Source organism: Sinohyriopsis cumingii, chromosome 2 (assembly GCF_028554795.1).
Source record: "Sinohyriopsis cumingii isolate HCF-2022 chromosome 2, ASM2855479v2, whole genome shotgun sequence".
In the NCBI taxonomy this organism is placed as follows: Eukaryota; Metazoa; Mollusca; class Bivalvia; order Unionida; family Unionidae; genus Sinohyriopsis; species Sinohyriopsis cumingii.
Genome location: NC_142962.1, coordinates 146,246,655 through 146,267,751, shown reverse-complemented (window position 1 = coordinate 146,267,751; position 21,097 = coordinate 146,246,655). Strand labels below are relative to the sequence as shown.

At 37.1% G+C, this 21,097-nt stretch overlaps 1 protein-coding gene across 1 annotated transcript in view; it reads right to left on the bottom strand.

The window, feature by feature from the left end:
- LOC149806025 (uncharacterized) overlaps positions 1-15,273 on the bottom strand; it is a 91,090-nt gene extending 75,817 nt beyond the window's left edge. The window contains exons 1-4 of the mRNA XM_089950874.1: positions 15,093-15,273; positions 10,751-11,137; positions 9,114-9,272; positions 91-282 (exon numbers count right to left, since the gene is read on the bottom strand). Coding sequence (XP_089807000.1) covers positions 91-282; positions 9,114-9,272; positions 10,751-11,137; positions 15,093-15,114 — 760 coding nt within the window. The 5' untranslated portion in view covers positions 15,115-15,273. The remainder of the gene's footprint in view (positions 1-90; positions 283-9,113; positions 9,273-10,750; positions 11,138-15,092) is intronic.
- Between the last annotated feature and the right edge of the window lie 5,824 nt (positions 15,274-21,097).

The following is a 21,097-nucleotide window of genomic DNA, read 5'->3' as shown; positions in this document are numbered from 1 at the left end:
CAGTAGTAACCATTAAGCCTTGCACAAGCTAGATACATGAATGAAACTCTGTGAAAAGTAAATCTATGGACCATCAATCCATGCATATACCTTTATAAGGATCAAAGGCAGTGAGAGATGCCTGTCTGCCTGCCCCTATACAGTCCTTCTTCCCATCTTTGTTGATGTCAATCTCCTCACAGTTGATAAGAAAAATCTCTGACTTGGAATGTGTCCTCCAAAGCTGCTTGCCATCATAACCACGGAAAGCAGAAAGAATACCCATGCAGGGATACTTCAAACCTGAAAAGGAGAAACTTAATAAAAACATATTCCACACAATGCCTGTATGACAGAATGCCAAGAATGACGTAATGCCAAGTATGACATGCAAGCAAGAATATGATGTTCCTTTATGACATAGTCTTAACAAATGCCACTAAACTTGTTATCAAAGTGCCCAAACAATTAGTACATGTTTCACTCCTTTCTGTTTTACCTCTGTGAGAAGCTATATGGCTTATATTCATGCCATGCAAGTACCCCTTATTATACAAAATCTAGTTTTTATTGCAGGGGTTATATTCATTCCATGCAAGTACCCCTTATTATACAAAATCTAGTTTTTATTGCAGGGGTTATATTCATTCCATGCAAGTACCCCTTATTATACAAAACCTAGTTTTTATTGCAGAGGTTATATTCATTCCATGCAAGTACCCCTTATTATACAAAAACCTAGTTTTTATTGCAGGGGTAAAACTAATTTTAATGATGTAATACTTACCTTCAGAGCTGGTACTTTTCCGGTTGAAAAATACCATGACTGTATGATGAGAATTGGCCATAACAACAGGGTGAACCAGAAGATTCCAAAATGCCTGGGCTGCCCAAAAGATATTCTGTTGATTCTCACTGTCTTTTTAGGACACAGCCTAACTTAGTAGGACATGAATGTGAATTGGGAGCAGGGAATCTGGCATAATCTACAGGTAAGTAATATATCATTAGTTTACTAATTTCCAATGAACCTGTAATATCCCTGTTTTACATATAAAAAAAGCTTGCTCCTTCATCTCACAGGCACTAAGGACAGCAAGTAAACCATCTTGACAGTAATGCTCTCAAAGGAAGCATTGGCCAAAGGTTCAAGGTTTTTAAGACACAAGACACAAGAAAGAGCCCATTCAGAGCTGGGACTTTGAAAGTTTTAGTGTTGGATAGGGTGGCTCTATAGCCCTTGATAGTAGAATCTGAGCATTATTTGACTTCAGAAAGGAACAGGCAGGGGTGGAGTTTCGGAATGTGCATGAGGACCACAACCAGAAACCAGTCCCTATTTGTCTACCAAATCAGATAATTGTGGAAATCCCAACCTAGAGAAACTGAAGCATTCAGTGGATCCCTGTATGGCTTGGAGACTGTCAAAAGGAGAAGCTAGAAGATGCAAGTGATGTCTGCCTAGTGGAACCAGGTCTACTGCAAAGGTCCACAGCAGAGCAAGAAAGAGATGAACTAACAGTGTGATCTTTACTCTTAAAACCTCCAACAGGGTCAGTATATTGTAATATGGACCAATCCTGTGTTTGTGAGGAAATTTATCCTCACAGACAAAATCCTGAGATGGAGTGAATTCAATTTTCTCTAGTTCTGGCAGAAGGCCCAGCTTGGTCACTGTGGACCAGCAGTGAGATCTAGTCTAAAGGACTCAAGCCAGCCATTGTGGATCAAACCAATCATCAAACTATTGGACAACAGGAATACCCAGAGAATGGGCTGCAACTATTGCCATGAACCTGCTCAAATTTATGGGTGCAGAGGCAAGCTGAATGTCAAAGCCTGAAATTGGAAGACCTCCCCATCCAAGTAAAACTGGACATATTTCCTGTGTGAACTATGTAAAAGTATGCATCCTGAAGATTGATGGAGACAGTCCAATTGCCAAGTCTATATTCCTGACTGAGGATCTGCTCTCCATCTTGAATAGTTCCTCAACAAGTAATCTGTTTGGAGGACAAAAGTCAAGAATCTTTTACTCTTTCTTGGGAACCAGGAAGATCTGGAAAAAGGAGAAACTGTGAGAGAACTGTGTTGTTAGTCTCTCAAATCCTGACATGGAGGGAATGAGCCTCTAAAGCAAGTCTCTGCCTCCAGTGGGGCACCCACACAGAAGGATCTTACTGTGCTCTAGTCAGACCTAGGATGTATCTAGAGCAACAGGTGACGGAAAAGATGTTCTGCTTACAAGGCCACGGAAAAGTACAACAAAAATGCATGCACATAACTTTTGCAACTGCTTCTAACACACGATAAAGGGCCATTGGAAACAGAGATTCCTTTTTCAGCAGAAACAAGGTCAGCTTGCAAGGCTACAGTTACTAGTGACCTAACCTATTGTTCTAAAGATTTTCACTGGAAGATGAGACCAGGTACCCATGGAAATGTCCACTTGAGCCACTTCAAAGTAGGTGGTTTAGTGGTTTAGGAATGGGTATGAACATCATAGCAAGATGCAGCTACCAAGGTTTGCAACATAGATGGGGGGAGAGAACACCATCTATGTTGTCAAGCAAACCTTGCTAAACATTTGAAAGAGCTTCTTAATCATAACCAAGTGAGGAGGTCACAAGACATCTGGTCCAGAGTTGCCCCAGAAACTTTATTCCAACTGGGAAGAATTTTAGAGTCAGCAGAACCTGTAGGCTGGGGACACAGGTCACTGGACAAGAGGCATTAAACCTCATTTACCACTCTGTCAAAAAACTAGTTCACTTCTTCCTCTGCTGTCTTTACCAACAGGTCAAAGAAGGCAGGGAGATGATATGCTGCATAGGCCTGTTTTGTGTCAAACTCATGCACATAAAAAGGACAGAATGGAATTCTTCATACCGCAAATTCATGGGAGGGAGGACCATGTGACCCAATGTCTCTCTGCTGTGTGAGTGACCTGGGTGGATGAGGAACATGAAATAGCAACTCCTCTCATGGAAGTAATAGATATTTAGTAGGTGGGTGAGAGCAACTCCCTACCCTCCCAGAACATTTGGAGGAAGAAGATCTGTCCCCACTCTATTTTTTGACTCAACTTCATAAGAAGATAAAGGTCCACAGCCCACAGCATTGACCACAGTACCATGAGGTCAATGCCCAGAAGTCTATGGCTGCATGCAGGGAAAGGGCCAATCACTCCCCGGTGATGAAAGACTAGATATTTCTAAGTTATCTGGAGGGTTAATAGAGAAGAGATGAATGTTGATACGATCCCTTTAGCTACTCTGGCATCTGTTAGCTCCATACTGCATAGCAATTTAGAGGGATAATAGGGACAAGGCAGATGGTGACATGATCCCATTCCCTAATCTAGGTAGGGGTCTCATCCCAATCCCTATGCCCATGTGAAGGGGGCTCCAGTGACCAGTGCTGGAGACCATTGCCTTGTAACCAGCACCTGGTGACTAGAAAAACCCTTCCCAAGATCTGAAAGACTTAGATCTGAGCTCTCCCTTTATCAGGTGGCCCAATTCCATTGATGACAATGGGCCCCAGGGACTGAAAGGGTGCTGCTTCTCCCTTAACAGTTGGGGTTATTCACTTTCAGCCCATACCAAGCTCTGGGAATGTAAAAAATGCGATTTCCTCCTTATGGGGGTTGGGTGCAACTCACTCTCTACCATTCTGTACAAAAGAGGGTACTGCTCCTCCCTGAGGGGAGCATGACTGTCCTAGTGGAAGAAAGAGGGTGCTGCTCCTCCCTCATGGGATAGCACAACTTGCTCTCTGCCCTTAAGGTGGCACTATACAGTTTCGCATTTTGCATAGGGTTAAGATTTTAAAGAAAAAGAATTTCCCCGGCTTTCCTCACTGGTTATACTGGCTATTTAAAAAAGACCTTGTATATCTTAGGTATAATGCAAAGAACCTTTAATTCCCTTTATTTTGGTGTATGATTGATGGGTGTACTATGGGTTATAGAGTATACAGCTTGGCCTTACTTCAAATGTGCACCTTTCAAAAAAGTGCTAGCTCTACTTGGTCATTTTCACTTCCTGAACTTCAGAGGTCAATTGTATAAAAAAGAGCCGATAACTTTTTTTACATTTTATATATTTGGTAATTCATTCATTGCACTTTCAGAAGCTGGTATTGTCTAGTCTGGCAAAATTCATTTTCCCTATTTTAATAGCTGCTATGTATAGTGCACTTTAGACTAATTCAGACTGATTTTTTAACACAAGGGAGCAGTCATTTTAGTTAGCAGTGTGCTTAAATCATGTAAAATTTCCAAAAGTACAATATCCAAAAGAAATATCATCCACATTACATTAATGTAGCATAGAGATATAACAACATTCTCTCCACTGTGCATGTTTTAAATGTGAACTACTTCACCTTACATACATCACTCTCTCAAAAGTACATATTATCTGGTGAGCGCCACCTAAGGAAAAGTGGAGGGTGCTGCTCCTTCCTAACAGTAGGGCTGGATTCGCACTAACCCATTTATAACTGCACTTGGGAGGGGCCCACTAACACCAAGAGCCTCTGAAGAAAGCTGGGTAATCCTCTTCTGAAATCTGAGTGAATCCAAGAATAAAAACCTAAAAGGTTCTGAGGAACTAGAATTAGAGCCCATACATAAGTGTAACCAACTATTTTTTACTGCATCCTGAAAAAAAGGCCAAATCGGCCCAGTAATGCCACATTACACATGCTCATCCCAAGATGAACACCAAGTGAAAGTTTGGTGTCCATTGGTCTAGTACAAGCAATGAAGCAGGAATCTGGACCAAGAGGATGGAACTGAAGCACCTCAGTACCAATATAAACCTTGGTGTAAGCATAACTACATTAAATTAAAATGGTTTTGAACTCTGAACACATTTTTACCAATTTTTAATCAATCTACTAACGTAGTTCCCAGTGACCCAGTTTTTGGTGCATATTTATTTATCCAAAATGCACACAAAGTATGTTTGTCATCAAAATGTATAACAATAAAGGAGCTACTGTGTGGACATGAGGGATGGACAATAAATGAGCTACTGTGTGGACATGAGGGATGGACAATAAATGAGCTACTGTGTGGACATGAGAGATGGACAATAAAGGAGTTACTGTGAGGACATGAGGGATGGACAATAAAGGAGCTACTGTGTGGACGTGAGGGATGGACAATAAAGGAGCTACTGGGTGGACAATAAAGGAGCTACTGGGTGGACATGAGGGATGGACAATAAAGGAGCTACTAGGTGGACATGAGGGATGGACACAATTTAGGTCACAATGACTGACTTTTGGTGTGTGACACATCCATTTTAAGATGCAACCTCAGTTTCTGGTGGCAGTAAGTGAAACAGTATTGGAATTTGAGAAATTTTTTAACCAATTTCTGTGTTTGTAAAACATATCATGCACTTCACTGCATGACCTTCAGACCCATGTTGGAGCTTCATTGGTAGGTCTCAAACAGAACATCATCTCTTTCCAATGTGAGTCAAAGAACTTAAATTTTTGGAAAGAGACTTCAAGGTAATTATTGCAATACTTCCCAAATTCTAAGATTTTGGCAGATTAATATCTGGCTGGCTGTGCAAAGAATAGATCCTTATAAAATAATAGGTTCTGACAGCAACACTTGATGTTTCAGCCATCAATGAGGTATCAGCACTGTTAATTTTTAAGTCTGTTCTTGCATCTTTTTAAAATAATACAACTAAAAAGAAATCAACAGCTTCAGACTATTGCTTGCACTGCTATTAGTGATGACATGACATTAATTTGTTGTGACATCAATTAAGTTATTATGATGTAATACAATGTAACAACCATGGTGAAGTTATTATGATGTAATATGATGTAACAACCATGGTGAAGTTATTATGATGTAATACGATGTAACAACCATGGTGAAGTTATTATAATGTAATACAATGTAACAACCATGGTGAAGTTATGATGTAATACAATGTAACAACCATGGTGAAATTATTATGATGTAATACAATGTAACAACTATGGTGAAGTTATTATGATGTAATACAATGTAACAACCATGGTGAAGTTATTATGATGTAATACAATGTAACAACCATGGTGAAGTTATTATGATGTAATACAATGTAACAACCATGGTGAAGTTATTATGATGTAATACGATGTAACAACCATGGTGAAGTTATTATGATGTAATACGATGTAACAACCATGGTGAAGTTATTATGATGTAATACAATGTAACAACCATGGTGAAGTTATTATAATGTAATACAATGTAACAACCATGGTGAAGTTATTATGATGTAATACAATGTAACAACCATGGTGAAGTTATGATGTAATACAATGTAACAACCATGGTGAAATTATTATGATGTAATACAATGTAACAACCATGGTGAAGTTATTATGATGTAATACAATGTAACAACCATGGTGAAATTATTATGATGCAATACAATGTAACAACCATGGTGAAGTTATAATGATGTAATACAATGTAACAACCATGGGACTGAAGGCAATTCAAAAGTCATGGCATGAAAAGGTTCATAAGTATTAGAAAAACACATAACTACACCCCTAATGCAAAGGGACACAACTATTGGTAACTACTGGTGGCAATGTGTCTTTTGATACAACAAATTTTATCAAATTTTATTTATTTATTTATAATATATGTAAAATGAACAAAAATTAATAATTTAAAATATATATATTATTGACTTTATATATTTTGGATTCCTCAAATAAGTTCAAGATGTCTGAGGCTAATTTCTGAAAGTTTTTTTCAAGACATTCACTGGTTTTTTAAGATAAAAACAACTTTGTAAAAATTCAAGTTTTCAACACAAATCCTCAAATTCAAGGATATAAGACACTTGGTACTATATTTATGTAAAAATGTCAATCAGAAGAATATGCAGATCCACTGTATAACATTACTGGCCAAGACTATTACAAATATAAATAAAAAAATTTGTTGACAAATTTCACATCCACTAACACTGACATCTGATTTATCAATCTGACACAGGTTAAAGATTCACATCCTCTAAGACCAATCACAAACTGAATAGGGAGCTGCCCTTAAGCAATATCAATCACAAACTGAACAGGGGGCTGCTCTTAATCAATATCAATCACAAACTGAATAGGGAGATGCCCTTAATCAATATCAATCACAAACTGAATGGGGGCTGCCCTTAATCAATATCAATCACAAACTGAATAGGGAGCTGCCCTTAATCAATATCAATCACAAACTGAAAAGGGAACTGCTTTAATCAATATCACAAACTGAATAGGGGGCTGCCCTTAATCAATATCAATCACTAACTGAATGGGGGCTGCCCTTAATCAATATCAATCACGAACTGAATAGGGAGCTGCCCTTAATCAATATCAATCACAAACTGAAAAGGGAACTGCTCTTAATCAATATCAATCACAAACTGAATAGGGGGCTGCTGTTAATCAATATCAATCACAAACTGAGTGGGGGCTGCTCTTAATCAATATCAATCACAAATTGAATAGGGGGCTGCTCTTAGTCAACATAAAAAAGTGAATAGGGATCTGCCCTTAATCAATATAGATCACAAGCTGAATAATGTAGCAGCCCTTAATCAATATCAATCACAAACTGCATAGGGAGCTGCCCTTAATATCAATCACAAACTGAATTGGGAGCTGCCCTTAATCAATATCAATCACATATTCAATAGGGAGATGCCCTTAATCAATATCAATCACATATTCAATAGGGAGATGCCCTTAATTAATATCAATCACAAACTGAATAGGGGGCTGCTCTTAATCAATATCAATCACAAACTGAGTAGGGGCTGCCCTTTATCAATATCAATCACAAACTGAACGGGGGCTGCCCTTAATCAATATCAATCACAAACTGAATAAGGGGGCTGCTCTTAATCAATATCAATCACAAACTGAGTAGGGGGCTGCCCTTAATCAATATCAATCACAAACTGAATAGGGGGCTGCCCTTAATCAATATCAATCACAAACTGAACAGGGGATGCCCTTAATCAATATCAATAACAGATTCAATAGGAAGCTGCCCTTAATCAAAATAAATCACAAACTGAATAGGGAGCTGCCCTTAAGCAATATCAATCACAGACTGAATAGGGAGCTGCCCTTAATATAAATCACAAACTGAATAGGGAGCTGCCCTTAATCGATATAAATCACAAACTGAATAGGGAGCTGCCATTAATCAATATAAATCACAAACTGAATAGGGAACTGCCCTTAATCAATATCAAAAACTAAAAAGGGAACAGCCCCTAATCAATATAAAAAACTGAATAGGGAACTGCCCTTACACATTATCAATCACAAACTGAAGAGGGAACTGCCCTTAATCAATATCAATCACAAACTGGTTAGGAAGCTGCCCTTAATCAATATCAATCACAGACTCAATTGGGAGCTGCCCTTCATCAAGATCACAAACTCAGTAGGGAGCTACCCTTCATCAAGATCAATCAGACTGAGTCAGTAGGGTGATGCCCTTTGTCAAGGTCTATCACCTATTCAATAGGGAGCTGCCCTTTGTCAAGATCAATGAATCCCTTCCTCAAGTGTAAAGCAACTATGAAGGTGAAAACAACTTAGTATGGAAAATTTGAGAAAAGTGGAAACAAAATTATGTGGAATCCAAATTCACAATTTTAGTTCCAGTGACCTTGAACTTTTACCTATTGGCACAAGAATGAAAACTGGAAAACAAACAGTAACAATATTATCTGATCCAGTGTTCTTGTCATGTGACCTTTTTGCCTCAGAATGACTAGAGAGTTTCCCCTGCCCAAGTATAGTTTATGAATAAATTTATGAAAATTAAGCAAGAAAACCTGACTTAACAGGCAGGAAGGAAAATTGCATTTTCAATTGAAGTGAAGTTAATCTTGGACTTAGCAGCTCCTAAATCAACAGGCTTCTTTGTTTCTACCAATGGGTATGGTATATATGAGGCATGAAAAAAAGAAAAACAACTTTGGAAACTGGATGGAAGGATGAATGGATGAATGGATCGATATAATCAGAGGGATAAAAATGTAAAGAGTTTATTTAATGATAAATACTTCCAGAAAATGATTCACACTAACCTTGATCTTCACAATATTTTGTATGTTGTTCTTTTGTAACCTGACTGCCACCCATCTCACGTGCAGCCTTTGCAACTAGAGGTCCTGACGCTGTTGCTGCAACAATATCCAGCAATCCATCTCCATCTACATCCACCAGTCTCACACATGACTCTGACCCTGAGAAAATTAAAAGTGAATGTTATGGAAGCAAAATTATTAAAATACTTTTAAAAAAGGAAGAAAGGAAGAATCAACATTTTCTGGACTACCAAGATCAGTTATACAAAATTTGAGATAAATCATATACAAAAAAGACCATGAAACACAGAAAAGAAGGAACACAGACTAAAACAACTGAATACTTGCATGTTCACTTTTCCTTGAACTGCTATGCCTACTTTAAAAGCGATGCTGAAAATCGACTTCTATTCAGACTTATTATCTAAAAAATCTGTGACCTTGACCCTATGGTCACTAGTCAATTGGTTGGTTTTACATGGCACTTTCAACACATTTTTGGCTACATCATGCCCAGGAAACAGAAACAAAATGCCTTTCACAATGATAAACCAAGACAGCTCATCTAGGCTAGTTTCTTACTGGGTATTGAACTTAAGACCATTAAATTAAGAGTCTGAAGCTGTACCAACTGAGGTACCACAGCTCCCTACCTCAAAGTCAAACAACTGAGCAAGTGTACCACAGAACTGATTCCAAATGCTTCATAATGAGACATTCCAAATAATGGGACGTCAAAAGGTTAATACTATGAACAGAATCCATCAAAAGGTTAATCATATGATCAGAATTCATCAATGGCTTAATCATGAACACAATCCATCAAATGTTCAGCATATGAATAGAATCCATTGAGTTAAACATATGAACACAATCCATCAAAAGGTTAATCATATGAACAGAATCCATCAAAGGGTTCAAAATATGAACAGAATCCATCAAAGGGTTCAAAATATGATCAGAATCCATCAAAGGGTTCAACATATGAACAGAATCCATCAAAGGGTTCAAAATATGAACAGAATCCATCAAGGGTTCAAAATATGAACAGAATCCATCAAAGGGTTCAACATATGAACATAATCCATCAAAGGGTTCAACATATGAACAGAATCCATCAATGGGTTCAGCATATGAAAGCAAATGTAAAACTGTATGTATTGTCATTTAGTGAACACTAGCATGGTATCACTCAGACAGAGGTTCATCTTCAGACATGTGTGTCTTTAAGCCAAAACTATAACACCAATCTTTTATGTCTAAGACACAGACGAATGAATTTGTAGCTGTATTTGCATAATAATGAAACATCCAAAGAATCCATCAAGGGATTAATTAAAAAGGAAGCAAATGAAAAACTAACCAAAACCTAAATAAAATGTAGTTGTCAGAAAAGTGACAATGTTCTGTTTTTCTACTTACGTGAGCTCAACATAAATGCTTCTATTTAACATGCATGCCAAGCCATCAGGTACTGTTGGACCTAATCAGCAAATGTCTCAGTAACAACAACGAAACCCAGCTCAAGATTAACAGGAATAAATCATATTTATATTGACACATCCGAAAACAGCACATTACCAGACAGAAAAGAACTCTAACACAAACTTCATTATCAAAAAGGCTTCATAACTTACCCTCCTGTGAAAGTCTCACTTCCCAGTTTTCTGTCTGTTTTTGTACAACTTTTGAAGCAGCCACTGGATATGTTGACTCCCTGTACTCTGGTACCTGTGCTAAAATGGTGCGGACCAGTAATATAATTACAGTAGCGACTATGCAAAGTGCTACAGTGAGACCCAAAATACTTAACCATCTGTACTTCTTCTCCCGCTTAATCATCACATCATCTGATCTATGCCTTTTCTTTTTCCCTGTAGAGCTTCCTCCATTTAATTGGTCCCGAGTGGGAAGTAGATTAAGTTCAAGGTCACCTGGTCTTGAAAAGATTTCATCTTCCCCAGATTCATCATCATCAGTAAGATCAGTGGTTACAGGGGTGTACTTTTTCACTTTACTAGAATCTGCAGAAACAAATAAATATTTAGTCTTACTGTAGGGTAAAAAGTACCAAACAAAAGCTTTTGATAAATATTATACAATGTTTACAAAAATAATTTGTTTTGCCAGCACACAATTTCTAAGTAGAATTTTTATTACTTTAAAATCTGATTATAATTTCAGATTGCCCACCTTAACAATTAAATAACTGTTGAATGTAGACTTTGGAAAACTAATTTTAAACTAGATGTACAAGCAATCACAAACATGTATATACTTGCACTTCATAAATGCTCTTCTGAAAGTGTTTTTCTTATATGACAAATATCACCTATTTCTTACATGATGAATATCACCCATTTCTTACATGACAAACATCACCCTTTTCTTACATGACAAACATCACCCATTTCTTACATGACAAACATCACCCATTTCTTACATGACAAACATCACCCATTTCTTACATGACAAACATCAACTATTTCTTACATGACAAACATCACCCATTTCTTACATGACAAACATCACTCATTTCTTACATGACAAATATCACCCATCTCTTAATGGCAAACATCACTCATTTCTTAATGGCAAACATCACCCATTTCTTACATGACAAACATCACCCATTTCTTAAATGACAAACATCACTCATTTCTTACATGACAAACATCAACATCACCTGTTTCTTACATGACAAATATCAACATCACCTGTTTCTTACATGTCAAACATCAACATCACCTGTTTCTTACATGTCAAACATCAACATCAACTGTTTCTTACATGACAAACATCACTCATTTCTTACATGACAAACATCACCTATTTCTTACATGACAAATATCACTCATTTCTTACATGACAAACATCACCCATTTCTTACATGACAAACATCACTCATTTCTTACATGACAAACATCAACATCACCTGTTTCTTACATGACAAACATCAATATCACCTGTTTCTTACATGTCAAACATCAACATCACCTGTTTCTTACATGTTAAATATCAACATCAACTGTTTCTTACATGATAAACATCACTCATTTCTTACATGACAAACATCACCTATTTCTTACATGACAATTTTTAATATCACTCATTTCTTACATGGCAAACATCACTCATTTCTTACATGAGAAACATCACCCATTTCTTACATGACAAACATCAACTATTTCTTACATGACGAATATCACCCATTTCTTACATGACAAACATCACCCATTTCTTACAGTAATGATGAAATCAGTTAAATGGATGATAAATATCTTGAATGAAATGAAGCTATCTAAACACTTTCTTATCAATTATACTTTTATTCATTTCAATCAAGAAACATACTTAAACTTAATCTGATTTCAGCATTCCCAGCTACCATCACATTCCAGCCAACTGAAATGCGGGCAATGGAACCTGAAAACACTTCAATTCGCTTATGTGAGAATTTGAATTTATTAGAAAAAAGACACCTGAGTAAGCAAAGTCTGATGAAAACATTATGACTTTAATTTGTATAAAAGTATCAATATAGGCTGCCAGGTGTGTGAGATATTCCTAAAAATTTGAATTTATTAGAAAAATGACACCTGAGTAAGCAAAATCTGATGAAAACATTATGACTTTAATTTGCAGAAAAGTATCGATATAGGCTGCCAGGTGTGTGAGATATTCCTAAAACTTTTACTTGTCATTCCAACATTAATCGACATCAGAACAGGCTACACAGTGATGTTATTTAGGCAGTAAGACCTTGACCACCAAAACATAAATATCAGGCTTTATGTATAACAATGGAGGACTATGTCAATATGTGCTGCCAAGTAAGTGAGATATTCCAGAAAATTTGACCTCTCATTCTACTCTTGGTCGACTTGGAAATATGTAACAAATAACAACATAATATCAAGTGAAGCGTCTTACATTGTAGGACTAAACAGAATGTGACTGACATTGCTAAACTATTTTGCTGCTGAACTGGTTGAACTTTCTGCAAATGGTGCCTGGATGTATATACTGTTAAACCAGATGTTATTACAAAAGACATTCCATAATTATGAAGATATCGTTGTGAAATCAATTTTGAAGCATCATGTGTTTCAGAGTAGGCATTTTAATTTGTTGGTATCACAAAATAACATGTAGCTAATGATGCAATTTTTGTAAGTTTTCTTGACAGTATTTTCATGCTTTGCTGCAAGTAAAGTAAATACTTCAAGTCTGTATAAATCACATAAGTATGTATATTATGTACATCAATGACCAAAACACATCAAACTGCCTAATACACCTTCATACCCACTCAAAATACCTTATTTATCATTAATGTCAATGAATTGAAACCTCTGATGCAACTTGTTTGTTGTCTTCTGTAAAATTAATAAATTCGGCTAACTTCTTATCTCTGCCAACATCACATTTTTTCCTCCTCTACTGAAGCCCATTAATGAAATAATTATTAATTTCACTATTGAATTTAATGACATTTTATTTCTTTCTTTCCTTTTTTCCAGTTTTAAATAAGGAAAGAAGGGTAATCTAATACACTGAAATCAGTATAACTTTTTTAAAAGATATATATTTATAATTTGGTACATTAACGTTTACATAATTTTAGAAAGAAAACTGAATTTCATGTTTCTAAACCTGTCATAAATGCATTACATGCAGTTTACATGATTTTCTGAATGGTGGCAAATTGTATTGTTGTTATGACTAAGAAGCTTTAAAAAAAATGTACACAGATGTTAAAGAAAAGAAAATATTGATTCATATTAAGATTACTGTTGTATATTCACCATGTTTGCCGTTTCGTGTGACCATACATTTCTTTTCTCATCTCTTAGTCCAACAATGTAAGACATAGCACATGTTGGTTTTGTTTTAGTGCTGTCTTACTATCCAAATAACAGCCTTGTATAACATGTTACGATGTTGTTGACATCGGAACGAGTAGTCAAACTTTCAGGAAAATCTCACACGTTTGGCAGCATATATCAACACTCTTCCACTAATTTATGTGTATTTAATATATTTTCTGTGCTGTCTTTATCCTGGCGAAATGAAAATATGACACTTGCAAATGGACATATTTTCATGTTGTATTGACATACATTTGAATTTGTTGCAATGTGATAGTAGTCTAGGTATGCCGAAGTATGTTTAAGTACGTTCATGTGGTGGATATGTTTCTTGAACAAAATGAAACATTGCTTTACAGTTCCAATAGGCATAATATATTTTTATTCGTTTTGTTAAAGAATAATATTTCAACTTAACCTTATTTTGGCATTCCCGGCTTTCATCGCTTTCCAGTCAACTAAAATGTAAGCCAACAAAATTTGAAAACAGCTCCATTTCTTTTGTGAGAATTTGAATTTATCAGAGAAATGACATCAGAGTAAGTAAAGTCTGACTAAAACATTATGACTTTGTAGAAAAGCACCGTTATTTTAGTTGCCAGCTGTGTGAGATATTCCTGAAAATTTTACATTCATTACAATGTTAGTCGACATGAAAACACACTACACAGTACTGTTAGTTAGGCAGTAAGACCCTGACGCCAAAAACATAAATATCAGCGTCAAGGTCTTACATGTAGGACTACCCCTCTTTATGATAGCCGCGAACAATGCTGTGATCAACCGCGTGACAGTGTTATATGCAACTGCTATAAAACAGATGACGTTATAAGCAAGGTAAGCAAAGCGTAGTACTCGTCAATAATAAAAAAAAAACTGTCACAGAACAAATGTCTGCAGTCATGAATAGTTTTAAGTTTTGAATTTCAGTACAGGTATATGACGAGTCACAGTATAAATGAACTTTTAATAAAACTTAGATTGGTTAAGAATCATTTCGCGATTTCTTCCTAAGAGCTCCGAAACTGATATCGCTAAGATACATGTGCCCGACCGGTATAAAAAAAATAATTAAAAAAATGGCCAAGCTTTTACGCTTGCTTCATACCTTTACCAAACAGCCACGCCATAATTTTGTTTCTCAACGTACAATCTTTGACATTGACAGACTATAAAAGGCTGTTGTTTGGTGTAGTTGATATATGTGAAAAAAGGAAACGCCGTCGCATCTGAACAAAGAATTTTGGTGGATAACAATTCTTGTTTTCTATGTCTTTAGCTTCCGTGTCGACAACGTTGACAAGAATGCAATGAAAGTAAACGCTTTTCATAAAATGTCATCAATATCAAGCATTTTACGAAGCATGAATTTAATGCTGGATCTCTGTATTTAATTACATGATATAGCAAATGGAGAAATATTTATTAGAACCAGTCTGAAAGCAACTGGGGAATGATCCAACATGATTTATGTCCCTTCGACTGCATACAGGGCTTTGAAAACGTGAAAAATCACGAAACGATTTTTAAAAAATAGAATTGAATTAAGACAGTAAATTAGCTTTTAATTACATTATTATACCCGAATTCTCATTCAGTCGAATACAGTGTAATAAATTCTCATATATATTCCCAGCCAACACGGGTCATCGATTTTCTTCATATATTCTTGTTTTGTTCTTTATAAACAAATACGATGTCATACCAGGATTTGCTGACCATGAAGCAGTTTGCACAGAGTCCAGCTTACAACCAAAGAAACTGACTAAAGCACCTCGTACAGTCTTCCAAATGCTGAAAGGTAGACTGTGGTCAGATGTGTGAAGAACTGAAAACCTCGCAAGAGTCAACAGTCATTCATGCGCGAAACAGAGAAAATTTCTGCAAACGACACATGGTAACTTTTGAGAAAAAGATAAAATGGTTAATGGACAAATTCATATCATCCAGGACCATATCTGGAAACAAGAAGGTCACTTGACCAGACATGATTCCAGCAAGGATCCTGAAAGATCTTTAAGAATAATGTGCATGATTCTCGAGTATATTTACAAAACGTACCTCATAAGTGGTTTAATACATGATGTGTAGAAGAAAAAAAAAAAATGCCGCGACTATCTTTAAGGGGGGGGGGGATTCAAGGCCAGCAACTATCGATATGTCTTCCTTAAACACATCTACTGCAAAATGACTGAACACATCATTGTCAGCAATATGATGCTTCATCTAGATCACTTCAGCATCCTCATAGACTACCAACATGGTTTCCGTGCGAGACGAAGCAGTGAAACACAACTCTTAATCCTTGGGGATGAGATTGCCAGATTCTTAGAGGAAAGCAGCGCGCCCTTGCGTTCCTTGACTTTGCTAAGAATTTCGACCATGTCTACCATTAAAGACTCCTATGTAAGGTGGGCCACTATGACTTCAGGGGTAATACTATGAAACGGTTCATAGATTTTCTGACAGACAGATCCCAGAGGGTTATCTTAGACTGAGCAACATCAGACCCAGCACCGGTTGTTAGAGACGGCGAACCTCACAGAGGCGTTTTGGGGTCTCGTCCTCTTCCAGATGTTCACCAATGCTATTTCATCAAGCGTAAAATCCAACACAAGGTTATCTGCAGATGATCGTGGTCTTACTTAAAATCAAAGCATCCAAGGGCTTCAAGCTTATTCAAGAAGTCTTGAACCGATTGGCTCTCTGCGAAAGAACTTGAGGTATGTCATTTCACCCAGAAAAAAGTCGCTTGCATAGAGTTTACATGAAGAAAACTCCGATAATGTCCAACTGTACCCTTAAGGGGCATAACGTAGCCACTAAACACCGAACAAACTATTTTGGGGTGGAATTCTGTAATGACTTCTCTTACAAACTCCACATAGATAATATAGTGAAAAAGTTAACATCCTTGGTTTCCTGCGCCGCAGCCTCCGAATCAGCAACGAGGAAACCAAAACATAAGCCATATTTCTTTTGTGACCTGGCCTAAAGTATCTGAGTATTGCTCAACAGTGTGGAATATATATATGCCCCCCTTCTTCTCTTCAGTGGTATAGATATATGTAATTTAAACGAAATCGTATCTTTTGCAATTCAAAATTTCCTATTCCCAAATATGGGAAACATAGCCGGATTCCTTGTTTTTGAAAACACTTACTGATACCTGAACCGTAGTACTATTTCAGTGTTTTTTCTAACCATATTATTGCAATTAAAATTTCAGTCCGATATACGAGGATATTAAAATGAACAAATCTTGCTTCAAGGAAATAACGACAATATTTTTGGACCACTCTTAATTTTTTTAAAAATACAAAAGTACTCTCAAACTCATGAAACTATATTAGTACTGTGTTTTTGCAGTTTTAGATCTCGTATCACAATACAAGGAGGTTTTAAGATGTGATTTGGATTTGTAACGTAGCTTTAACAATTTTTCAGTCATATTGCTATGATGTCTGCAATGTGGCAGTTTATAGTGATGTCTAGCACTGGGGCATCATGCCGCAGACATGTAGCATGATGTCCCACCCAGACACATTATTCTGACACCAGGCCGACCAGTCCTAACACTAACCTCTTAATGCTGAGCGCCAAGCGAGGCAGCTGTTAGTACCATTTTTGTAAGTCTTTGGTATGACTCGGCCGGGGATCGAACCCACGACCTCCCGCATCCGAGGCGGACGCTCTAACAAGGAGGTTTTAAAGGAACAACTGTTTGTTTCAAAGATGTTGTTGTTGTAGGGTTTAACGCTATTTTTCAGCATATATGCTATACATGGCGGCCAGTATTAATGGTGGAGGAAGAACCCGGGAAAACCCCGGAAAGAACCACCGACCCACAAGAAGCTACTGGCAAGCTTTCTCACATACCCACTTTAGCCGAATCCGAGACTCGAACCGCCGCAGACAGAGGTGAGATGACAGTGATCCGTAACGGAGAGCGCTTTAGACTATTCGGCCACTCGGAGCCCCTTGTTTCAAAGAAACAATGAAAACAATTATGGACAGCTCCTATTTTTCTAGCAAAAGAATACCCGAAAGAACCTGAACCAAGGTCTACACTGACCTGTCTAAGTCATTTATTCAATTTTAAATCTCGTACAACCCTTTTTTCAAAAGAAAGGACGAGAATATTTCTAGACCACTCATACTTAATAATAAAATACACTCTTTAACTTAGACCGCAACTTTGACTTCTGGATTGTACATTGGACAGAAGACGAACAGGCCAATATATACGGCATGCAGAGCGAAATCAAAACTCAATAAGTAACGCATCCCTGTGTGACCGCCATATTGTCTGTGAGCATATTAATCTGTTAGGAATTTTAGTGTTATTAAGCACTGTGTTATTAAGCACGTGCGGTAACTCAGATGATTCGATCGAAATCTGTTGTTCGAAATTTTCTTCTTTTCTAATATATTTTCCTATATAATTGATAACCACGTCAGAGATGAATGCATTTAAATATATATTGTACAATGGAAGTAGTTAAACTATGGCTCAAATCATATCATCCCATGAAATATATGAATAAAACAGAACTCAAAGTATGATTAGCGTACACGAAACTTGAGAAAGTCGATCATCGAATTAAGTAGTATCTCTGAAAGAGAACGAAGACTCAAAAACTCAATGAACCTTGCGTATATTATTTACTGAATGTCACAAAACTTATTGTAAGCAACCATTAGTGACTAACTTCCTATTAGAAAATCTAAGAAAACGTTGACTTTATTACGCGTGTGTGTGATTTAGATTTTTAACGTAGCTTTAACAATTTGTCTGTCAGATCATTACGATGTCTGCAGTGTGGCAGTTTATAGTGATATCTAGGACTAGGGCATCGTGCCGCAAACATGTAGCATGATATCCCACCCAGTCACATTATCTTAACACCAGGCCGACCAGTCCTAAAACTAGCATCTTAATGCTCACCGCATAGCGAGGCAGCTGTCAGAACTATTTTTATACGTCTTTGATATGACTCGGTCGGGGTTCGAACCCACGACCTCCCGCATCCGACGCGGATGTTCAAACCACAAGGCCACCAAAGCGGTCGCCTTTATTGCGCTTCAGGAGATATCTTATCTGAAGATATGACGAAGGCGCATCAACGCGTTGTTACTCACACATGTCGCGTTCTGCAGGTATCGTTATATACTGTTCATGTGTAATGAATTTTACTTTATCCACGTGGAGTATAAACTCCTCACACATCATCAGACTTGGGTTAATTTTCAGGTATTTCTTTATGACTGAAGATTTCTCGATGTGTTAAAATAAAATTTGTATATGGTACAAGGTTTGTCACTGATAAAGGTAATGCTGATTATTTATTTGTGTGAATTGCTGAGATACCGTGTCCTAAATGAAATGGAAATGTCTAAAAAAATAGTAACAGCATCAGTAATTTTTATTCTTATTTCTTTAATAATGTCATCTATTACACTGCTACGATATTACGTACGCTGTAGTCGCATGATCACGTTTATCACGTGCACCGGTTTGTTGCTTACTGGTGATGTTATCTGATGCATCATCTCTTTTATTTAATCTGGTTTTGCGATTAACGCAAATTTTCGTGCTCAACGTGTTTTAAATCTGTCTTGCTCAGAACGCGCTGCTTGTTTCCACACCTGTTGCATTCTAGAAACTCGCTGCCTTTCGAGCACTTCAAGTTTTCATTGTGTCTGATACGTAGTTCGTCCGTACCCGATTGTGTTGTTGTTGTAGGGTTTAACTCCATTTTTCAGCTCAGGATGGGGTATACATGGTGGCCAGTATAACTGGTGGAGGAAGAACCCTAGAAAACCCGGGGAAGAACCACCGACCCACGAGAAGCTACTGGCAAGCTTTCTCACATACCCACGTTAGCCGAGCCTGAGCGCTTTAGACCACTCGACCACTCGGGTCCCCGATTTTTTTGTGTCGTTTCTGGAATGGAGTTGGTTCCTTTGGAATATAACTTCATTTAATGACAATAATTTGACCATTCACATGTATGACGTATTTATCTGCTATGACCAAGGGTATGCATCGCTTATAAGTCGAGTCAAATTGCAAACAACAAAGATACTGATCTGCCATAACATAATGCACTTGCAGATCAGGGTCTTTGTTGTTTGATATACTTATTACTCATAACAAACTATACAAACCCAGATGTGCCGGCGCATAAAACGCCGGCAGATCTAGTCTGTGCAGGCTGCAATTGGACTTGTCTTATAAGCGAGTATAAGCAGTAGATAGCTCATTCTTACTCGGTATATACTTTATTATTTATGCGCAAGCTTGTTAGCCATACTTACCTTTTGGTTAATCTAATTTTTGTTGTTGAATTTTTTATTCATATTTTTAATAGCAATATTTTTACTATTTATTAGCTCATAATTATTCCTGTTTGCAATGATTCTATATTAATGTTAATTTGTATCATAACTCTATGCAAATGCCCACCTTGGTATCTAAAGCTCTTGTCCATAGGGGTAGTTTTATCAGAACATTACAACTCATTACCAACAGAAACAGATAACATTTTCTATAATTTTGTTTTTACGCTCAGGATAGGACTTTTAATCGCAGCATATATACTATAACCTATGTTATGCGTACACTATAGCCTGTGTTATGCGTACACTATAGCCTATGCCAAGCGTACACTATAACCAATGTCAAGTGTACACTATAGCCTATATCAAGCGTACACTGTAGCCTGTGTTATGCTTCTGTATGCTAGCCATACGATATATTTTGTTGTTTGCATGCCATTTCTAAATCCACATGTTTCCCAATCACTATGTATCACATTTCTGTATAAAAGCCATAAGATGAATTTTGCTGATTTTTATTTATTTCTTGTTAACACGTCTTATTAAAAACCCTATTGTATCCCTTTTTTTATCGTAGAGTTAATATTTGATTTGTTTTTAATATGTCCTGATTGAGATAACTGACAATTATATAGAGATTTAGGTCCGAGAGCAGGACTCAAACTGCAGACGTCTCCATTTGAAATAGACCGCTCCGGTGACCTAGTGGTTAGAGCGTCCGCCTCGGATGCGGGTGGTCGTGGGTTCGATCCCCGGCCGAGTCATACCAAA